Source organism: Plectropomus leopardus, chromosome 17 (genome assembly GCF_008729295.1).
Source record: "Plectropomus leopardus isolate mb chromosome 17, YSFRI_Pleo_2.0, whole genome shotgun sequence".
NCBI classification, from domain to species: domain Eukaryota; kingdom Metazoa; phylum Chordata; class Actinopteri; order Perciformes; family Serranidae; genus Plectropomus; species Plectropomus leopardus.
This window is the reverse complement of record NC_056479.1, coordinates 10858897-10868672: the sequence shown is the minus strand read 5'-3', so window position 1 is coordinate 10868672 and position 9776 is coordinate 10858897. Positions and strand designations below refer to the sequence as shown.

Below are 9776 nucleotides of genomic sequence, written 5' to 3'. Positions count from 1 at the left end.
CAGAGAAAAAAAAAACAGCTTTGAAAGGTTTTGGAGTCCTGGGATCGACTGAATGGCAAAATTGCTCTCTGCGGATGAAAGAGCTCACATGTCATATCATCTGCCGTACTGAATAGGCTTGAAGCTCCTGAGTCCAAAAACAGTACATTAGTGCTCCAGTGCTGCTGCATTGCAGTTCAATTTTGCCAGCTGAGAGGTCTGCACAGTGTGCACATTACCTTGAAAGACTGACTCATTCTTTGGGCTGCAGTGCTGTTTGACTTGCAGGGCAACACGAGAGCACGGAGATGACATTAAAGCAGGAAATGGAGAGTTATTACTTACAGATAAGCCTTTTGAAGGCTGGTGAAGGAATGCACATGGATGGGAAGTTGTAGGGAAAAGATTGCAAGTCATTGAGCATAATGAGACAGTTGGTTACAGTGTATAATAATCACATGATCTTTGTCTGATGCCATGTAATGAAAAAAAAGGAATGAAATTTTATCCAGAAATCATCTGTTCTCTGCACAGTCAAGCTGTTCATTTATTTTGGACTTTGGTGAAAAGAAAACAAAATAGCCCTATCATTTTACCACTTTATTTTCCACAAAGAAACATCTTTAAAACATCTGAAACATCTTTGAATCAAACTGACACGGTTGGAGTTGATGAGAAAAATAGTGTTAAATGAGCAAAAATAAAATCAGATATATTGTGACCTCTAAAATGCACTTGTGGTAGTAATGCTCACACACACCTCCACAATATTTCAGTGTTACATGTCTCATTTCCAGCTCCTAACATTTGGTTTGAGCCATCATTCATTGAATCATTAGAATCCCTTTTCAGCATTACTGTACATTTCCTCTCAAATATGGCAACAGGAAACAACTTCAGACAGTGCAGCGACAGATTTAGTCCTCATGTTCTCCGAGCAACGCTGTCTTGGAAACCAGCTTCATCCTCAGACGTCCTGCTTCGACATGGTCCTCCACACACACTCTTTACCCTCCTCACTGTTGCTCCGCCACGGTGCCATCCTTTTATTATAGCGGTTTCAGGAAATTAATTCCTTTTTAATACCCGGGACTAGACGGCATTTCCACTATCATGGCTTCCTCCTGTCCAGGGGGTTAGTCCAATTTGCCATCATTTCAAACAACACAAATATGTAAACAGCTTAGAAAATATTCACACACGCAAAAAAGAAAAGAAAAAATCCAAAGCATTTCTTTCCACAGCACAGTGTTTCTTTTTTCCTCACTCTTCTGCAGTGCAAAAAATTAAAATACGGGAAAAAAAAAACATTTACCAAAAACAATAAATAGACTTCCTCTGTTATATATTTCTGTGTTTATGTATATACATATATATGTTCATAGTGATGGGTCTCTACATGAGCACACAGCTCTTGGCCCGGTCCTTCCTCATGACCGGGGCCTCGTCCATTTGCTCAGTCCGACCCGGCAGGGGTGGCAGGGGCAGCTGTGACACTCGCTTCAGGCCTCTGCGGGAACTGCTGCGTTTTAGCTGCGGCTTGTGCGGCCGCCGCACGGACGCCACCGTGGTGATGTGAAACACGTCCCGAACGCTGTTCTCTGAAACCTTGGAGGTGCACTCTACATATGCCACTGCACCCATCTGTCGAGCTATTGTGCTGCCCTGGAACACAGAGACAGACAAAGAAAGAGACAATTAGCAAGGAAACAAACTTAAAGGGACACTTCAAGCCAAAATCAAGATGACAGATTTTTCCTCTTTTCCCTGTAGTGCTATTTAGATTTTTCTTGGTGAGTTGCAGAATGCTGGAGATATCAGCCATAGAGATGTCTGCCTTCTCTCTAATGTAATTGAAGTAGATGGCACCAGAAAATACATTTGAAAACTTAATAGCAAAGTCTCTTTCCAGAAATCATGATCCAGTTACTCAATATAATACACAGACCTTGTTGTGAGCAGATTAGTGTAGGAACCATTTTCTTCCTTCTGTGCCACACCCACCAACTGTATCACTGCGCAGAAGTAAGAGTGCATCTACTCGTGGATGAGAGCAGTGTTGCCAACTTGGCGACTTTGTCGCTATATCTAGTGACTTTTCAGACCCCCTCAGCCCCTCAATTAGTCAAAAGCAAACAGCAACAAATCTAGCAACTTTTTCTGGTCATTTGGGGAATGATTGTGTTGACAAAGGTCTGCAAAAAGCATTTCCCGTTCTGCGGTTCATGTTACAACTGCGCTCACGAGAGCCGAGTACAGCGAGGGCGGCTGCCGTCTCCTCGTCATCACTCCCACAGCACTCATGCAGCGGACTCTGTGACTGCTCTGAGCGAGAGCTGCCGGCCCTGCAAATGAATCACGCATGTGCAGCTTACGACCAATCACAGATGATGATTTTGTACAGTTACAGCAGAAATGTTACGTTTTTGTTTAAATATTGACTCTTTTTTTTATTTCATGCCCCAAAATCCCTCACACAGTCCTCTCTGTCTCAGTCAGTCTCACTCACACACTCAGTTTCTTGTCCCTCTCCTCCTCTAGCAAAATATAAGCTACAAGACCACGTTTTTGTTTTGCTCTGCATTCATTAGGTCACTATAAAACAAAAGAAAAAGCATTATAACATTATAGTTATATGGCAACAAAAACAGCTTTGTAAATACAGTTAGTTTGTAAACTACCTGCTTAGCCTTTTCTATTAATTTTGCCTCTCTCAGACTTTCATATTATGCAAATTAGTTGATTACATCATCTAGCAACTTGCAGCGACTTTTGGGAGAGCAGGGAGCTACTTTCCTTACAGAGGAGTTGACAACACTGGATGAGAGGCTCATAATCATTGAATCGCAAGATGTAAACATTAATGGTGTCCTTAATGGCTGACCTGTAGCTATCAGTAAACTACACTTCCTTCTACGCAGTGATAAGGTTGGCAGCTCTAGTTCGGTTGAAAGAAAATCCTGACCCAAAAGGGTTGTGTCCAGTGTACAGCTACTGCTAGCTCACCTAGCACCATTGAGTAAGCTAACGTTACAGCCCAGCCAAGGAGGATGCCATTACACGATGCCATGAGCCTCTCATCCATGAGTAGATGCACACTTCCTTCTGTGCTGTGATACAGTTGGCGGATGTAGTTTGGTCAAAAGAAATTAGTTCCTGCATAAAACTGCTCACAACAAGGTTTTTTAGGTTATCTTGATTAACTGAGTCATGATTTCTGGAGAGAGACATTGCTTTTGAGATTTTCAAATGTATTTTTTGGGCATCTTGAGCACCATAAGCCGAGTGCCATCTAGTTCAGTTACATCTCTATGGCTGATATCGCCAACACTCTGCAACTCACACCAGAGAAAAGATTGATAAATAGCACCACAGGTAAAAGGAAAATATGTATTTTTGATTTGGAGGTGAACTGTCCCTAAAATGTATGTTGCAGTTTTTCAAAACAGATGAAACAAAATACTTTACATGAAACATAAAAGGGGAAAGGTGAGATTACATGTCTAACAGAAAACATCAGCTTGTATAAGATGACATTTTCGCAAAAGATTTCTGTTGCACTTTTCCTTCTTTCAGATGTTTTCTGTTCCGCTTCTTCTCTGGTAGAACACCTGACCGTGACACAAAAACATCTTCCTCCTTTTAGAGGTTGAGACAGACACAGGTTTGTTCAACATCAAGGTGCAGCGTGAGCACTCCACAAAGAAAATGAAATTTTACAACATGCACCCCATCCGTCATTGTACCTTGGCATAAGCAGGAGCTATATCTCAAACCGTGGAAGACTAAATGTCCCTGAAAGAGGCAGCAGATCCGAGACAAAGATGTCTATCTAAACTGTAGACTGAATTCCAATGATCTAAACATGTCTGCAGACAAATGAAGCCCCTCCATCTAAGGCATAAATAATGCAGATGCTCTGACTCCTCAGTCTGTGGTTAGAGAGTAGGAACGGAGAACCCACTGGGCCACTGTTGACATGGTCTCTGCAGCTATTTAGAGAGAGGAGACTAACAGAACTCCTCCAGCACTGGATCTCACCCCCTGAGTAATGTTACGATATACCCAGTTAATTGAGACCGTAAATTGTTTGCTTGCGATCAAATCACAGACAAATTTAATTTTGGAGTCCCTCGGTCTCTCTCTCTTTGCTACAGTACAGCCTCGACTCTTGTTACATGATCAAACCAACGTTCACGCAGGATCAAGACGTGCAAAGGTTGTAATGAATGAGACAGTACTGCATTTCCCATGACCCTACAATTGCATGCTCTCCAACACAGAGAGCTTTTCATCCCCAGTGGACGTGGACTGATTTTTATCGCCGCTGTTCACTGAGCCGCATATTAGAGGCAATGAAGTCCTCATTAGGTGGAACTGCGGATTTAGATTCAGGGGTGGTAGTGGCGGCGGCGAAAGGGGGGGCCCGAGGTAGAGATTGTCGTGACAAGCGGAAAAGCTCTATCGGATCTCAGGGCAGATTAGTGCGGAAATGTCTGGAGTTCACCCAGTGGTCACTCTCGACTCCTCCGCTGTGTTGGAATTCAATTTAAGATCAACAACAGGATAACAACAGAGGCTATTGGATTAGAGCACCAAAATGGTTATTGTGTGCAGCGTTGGCATCTGCTGTGTGACACACATTTTCTGGTTATGTCAGAGGGACAAACAGTAGTAATCTCAGATGAAAATAGTCACTGAGACGGAGCAAAACAATAGCTTAATGTAGGCCTGGCCACAAATGGTCCCCAGCTATTTAACATTAGCTCTGTGGTCTGCCACTCCGTCTTTTGTTTATGTATCTTATTTACATGAACAGTCTGTTTTTTTTCAGTCGCTGATTTTTTCGGAGGCTGCGTGCTTTTAGCCTCCGGCGCGCTCTCAGACAGCAGTGGAGAAAGAAAAGGGCTCCTTTGTTCTGAGGGCTTTTGTGTGTCACTGAAAAAGCCCCTCCACGTTTTGTATGTCCAACACGGGAGAGCACAAAATGAACACGCTGAAAGCTGATTAAAATTCACAGATTTACAGAACAGTTTATCATCCCCCCCCTCTTCCCCCCATCCCCTTGGCTTAGAGGTCATGGCGGCATGCGATAAAAGGGCTCACTCATTCATCAATGTCCGTTTTTCTATTCATCCTGCATTTTGAAAATCCCTAAATCTGCATGAATATTTCATTTCAGGGGAAAAAATGTGTCCTGAGACATAAACCGCCCGCCCCTCTTCTGTGGCCCTCGCCATAAGCAACCTTGCATCGCACATCAGCAAATTTCGGTCAAAACGCCAACCCCAGCAACATGTCCCAGAGGGATTTCACACAGCTCCTATTCTGCGTTGCTTGATTGTGTTGCGTGAGCCCCTTCTCACACTCCCTTCCTTTGGGACTTCACTGCAGACGCAATGCCACTGCTGATCCAAGATGGAAAAAATTGACGATAATCGCTGGATTGCTTTCTAATTTCTTTTCCCGCAAACCGTTGTTGTTTTCAAGTCTTACTTTTCCCCAGGGCACCTTCCAAGTCCCTCTCTCATTACTCATCCCACCCCTTTCTCCTCACATATCCATCATCTGCTTGTTCTCACCTGCTCATGGGTGACGGGGATGAGGCGCTGCTTGGAGAGCTCCCTCAGGGTGCTGACGTCTGTCCTCATGTCCAGCTTACAGCCCACCAGCACCACTTTGGCATTGGGACAAAACTCCTGTGTCTCCCCTTGCCACTGTTGAGACATGACCCAACAAGAGAGACGCAGAAATACATCAGTGATTGTGCCAAATATGAGAGCAGACCTGCCTGTACTGACTGGAGATACAGTGACGACCTTTGGCTTCCCTGACGCTGGATACCTGCGCTCGAGGGGAATTAGCAGCTGAGGAGTATTTTAAATTTTATTTTATTACATTTTTTAAATTTTTTTTTTATTAAATGTGTGGATGAGATCAATTCCTCCATATTTTAAATACAAAACACTCGTCAGCCAACGGAAAACTTTTTTGATTTTTGATATTTTAGGTGTTTAAGGATGTATCCACACATACGCAACTATTTTCTGAAATGTATTTTTTTCTATGAGATGTAGCCTTTCGTCCACACGCAAACTGCGTTTAAGCTCACTGAAAACAGACCTTTTGTAAAACTCCATCCAAGGTGAAGATTTTCAGAACCCAGTTTTCATTCTTTACATGTAGACAGACAAAAAAGTCTTTTGCTTTAACATCAGTGTGTTTTTATGTCCTTTTTTAGGCATCACAAATGACATGACATTTTGTTGCAAGCATAAACAAAATAATGCTGACTCTAACCTTGCTAACAGGACTTTAACGCTTACACTAAAATGTACATATATATACTCTTCCAGAATGCACTAAAAAGGTCACTGCTCCAAGTAGCCTTCCGATTATAGTTTTCTTTTTAGGCATCAGATTCAGATTCATAACAGCTTCTTCTTCTTTATGTGGCTTCAGGGTTGTGATTATATTTCTCGCTGCTGGTTTGACGTGGTCTTGACAGTGCTTCAGTTGTTATTGCATTTTCATTTGGACAGAGATTTTTTGAAACAGTGGTTGTGTGGACAGGATTTTTTTAATTTATGTTATCATTTATTTATGTTTTTGGAGAACAAAGGAAGAACACACTGTTTTGGAAAATTACCTGTGTACTTGTTGACAACACAAAGCATTTATCAGGCATAAATGGAGGGGAATGTGCTGTGTTTCTCGCTTTTACACTCTTTTATGATGAATATTTCTTTGTTGATTGGACAAAACACACAAATTGAAGACATCATATTGGGCTCTAGCAAATTCTGATGGCATTTTCACCATATTCTGTAATTTTATAGTCTCTATAAAACTTACCTATATGTATAGTACCATTATCGGTTAATCTGACAGTTATTCTCCTGATTAATCTGTAACGGTTTTGGTTAATAATTTGTCAGAAAGCAGTGAAAAATGCACATCATAATTTCCAGAAACACAAGGTGACATCTTCACATAAGGGCAGCTACTAACGATTATTTAATGTCAGAAATTGGTGGAAATTTTCCCAAAGCTCATGATGACATTCTCATATATGTAATTCAGTCCACAACCCAAAGATATTCACTTTACTGTCATAGAAGAGTAAAGAAGCCAGAAAAAAAAAAAAAATTTACGAAGCTGGAATCAGATAAATGTGATGTTTTATTGTTAACAAATACTTGACCAATTTATCAGTTATCGTAAGAAAAAAATTATCAACGAAGGCAGATTTTCCCTACATAATACGATACACTCTTTTACTTTAAAATCATAGATTTATGTCACTAAGAACCGTGTAAAAATATGCCATATTTCATCCTGCCAGCTTGGTTCAGGTTTGTGCAGTACCTGATGTGTGTTTTACTTCCCTCACTCAGCCCCTGTCAACAGATCTATTTGAGGTTCTGCACAGAAAAGGTTGAGCAGTCTTCTCCTAAAATCACCCTGAGATTAAATGTCACTTCTGAAATTCAGCTGAACCAACACGGTCTCCTTCCCTGTGACAAAAACGCACAGCAGCAGCCAACAGCCCTGAAATATTCCCCATGCCGTGTGCAGAATGTCAGGGTGTCCATTCATCCTTCACATTGAAAACGGCCTTTGACCTTAAGCCCACCCCTTGTTCTGCCAATAACACCCAATCAAAAGCTTTGATTGTTTAACCCTCTCTCCTCCCCCAGCTGTCATCCAGAGACCTTGGTGACCTGCTTTTTCTTAGAGGTCAAGAGTCTAATTTGGGATGGTGATTGTGCAACAGGTTTTCCATGTGCCCCTGAGATTCAAAGATTACCAGGGCGACAGCTCAGGGTCGGGGGTCATGGCAAACCCCCCGCCAAGGGATTCATGGGAAAACCAAAAGCTTGACGGCTACTCTGCTTCCCCCTGTTGACAGAGCGCACTGAGTATTGTGAGATATTTGTGAGTTTAAAAAAAAGGTGTCTCGGGTTAGATCTACAAAGTCTGCAGGGGCATTTTAGCGGCTCCCCTCAGACCACTAAACACGTCAACAGGCCTGCCGTGGGAACTGTCCTCGGCCCACAAGGAGCACAGTTCAAAGGCAAACACACACACATGGCTTCAAGATGAGAGACCACGAAAAGGCGCAGGCTTATTTTACGTGACACGCATGCATGCAAACAAACCCATTAAGTTGGGTGTCTCTGCATGTACAATAGGTATTGCCACTGGCTGTAAAGACCCGTGCACAGCCCTGCCCTGCCAGCATCGCACTTTAACCAACACCTCAGTCTCAACATCTGAACCATAAGCCACCTTACAAATGTTAAGTGCCACCATCTGGGTAACTGTTCTTCATAAAACTCAGATTTTATATTTTAAATGCCTACAGAAGGGCGATTTTCTTGAACAGGTTCTGCAGCAGCTCCTCTATGGTATGGCTGATGTGGCTAATTTGCTTATCTGATATTCCCCCCGAACCCACCGAGGTGCAAAGACTCTCCCTCTCATTCTTCACTCCAACCTTCCATTCCTCAGAGGGACCAGGGTCAAGTATCCGTGGACGTTTTGATGAGATAAAGGAACAGGAGGCTCTAACCTCTGCTGCTGATTTGCTCTATTGTTGAGCCATGAAAATGCAAGCTGCTGGCACAGAAATCTGAGCGGCTACAAGATGCTGATAGGGAGAAAGTGAATTTTTTCCGGTTAGTTCTCCAGTGTCAAGGCAGATATTAAATGCTGCTCTAAAGTGTTTAGAGGAGGAGATGAAATAAATATTAAAAAAGACACTGACCTTCTTTATGACACTGTCCAAAGTCTCTGGGCGGCTGATGTCGAAACAGACGAGAACTGCATCCGAGTCGGGATATGCCAGCGGCCTCACGTTGTCGTAATAAGAGGAACCTGTGGGCACACAATAACATATGGCGTAAGGTCAGGGTGTCTTCTGAGAGATGCCTGTGTGTTTTAAACTCCATGAGGTTCTTCATCTCAACCATATGGCTTACTCTGTCAATTAGAAACATACTAGAAGGTGATCTAAAGGTCAATAATACATGGATAGTCCATTAAAGCAGGGGCTCTGACATAAACTTGGACATGCTGCACCTTCAGTGCACTCTGCAGATGCAAATGAGTCTGGATCTTAACAGTTGTGTGCACATATTTGAGTATCTTTGTCTCCTGGGCTTCTGCACAGCTGCGGCCTCCCCTTTATCACAGAGCTACACGAGGAATGTCGAGGGGTTACTCAGAGAAGCATACACTCAAAAAGTGAATTATAGTGGGCTGAGGACTGGAGGACTTGTGCACACAATCCATAATCATCCTGAAACAACAGCGAATGCCAGCACAAAGGCCAAACTAAAGGTTGAACCCCTTAATTCTCCCGACTCATCCCTCTTCCTGTCTCTCCTGAAAATGGACCTTGTTTTAAAAATCCTCCATTTCTTTCCGACTATATGAGATTCACATGCACTTGCACGCCTCTCCCGGCTCTCGCGTTTCATTTCTGTACCTTGATCAAATTTGAAGGCGCCGTGGTGCCTCTGTACTTTCACAAGCTGCTCGGTTACACGGGTCCTGCTCTCTTACAGCTCTCATTAGGAGGCTTGTAAAAATATCTGGGCTCTCGCTCTCTCCCTGGAAATGTGGCTGTGGGCTGTGGGCACCCTCCCTCCTGCCTCCCCTGGGAGCTGGTGAGGACCTGAACCCTTACTTTTTGATAGCAACAACACCCAAAGCTGCATCAATTAAGTTTCATGAAAACTCACACGTTTGGTGACAAATGACCACATTTACCACGCTTACAAATGGCCATG

The 9776-nt window shown here is 43.0% G+C and overlaps 1 protein-coding gene across 1 annotated transcript in view; it reads right to left on the bottom strand.

Annotated features, from left to right (window-relative positions):
• Positions 1-1282: 1282 nt before the first annotated feature.
• Positions 1283-9776, bottom strand: part of rnd2 (Rho family GTPase 2) — a 35325-nt gene continuing 26831 nt past the window's right edge. Inside the window, exons 3-5 of the mRNA XM_042505511.1 lie at positions 8750-8859; positions 5562-5696; positions 1283-1644 (exon numbers count right to left, since the gene is read on the bottom strand). Coding sequence (XP_042361445.1) covers positions 1375-1644; positions 5562-5696; positions 8750-8859 — 515 coding nt within the window. The 3' untranslated portion in view covers positions 1283-1374. The remainder of the gene's footprint in view (positions 1645-5561; positions 5697-8749; positions 8860-9776) is intronic.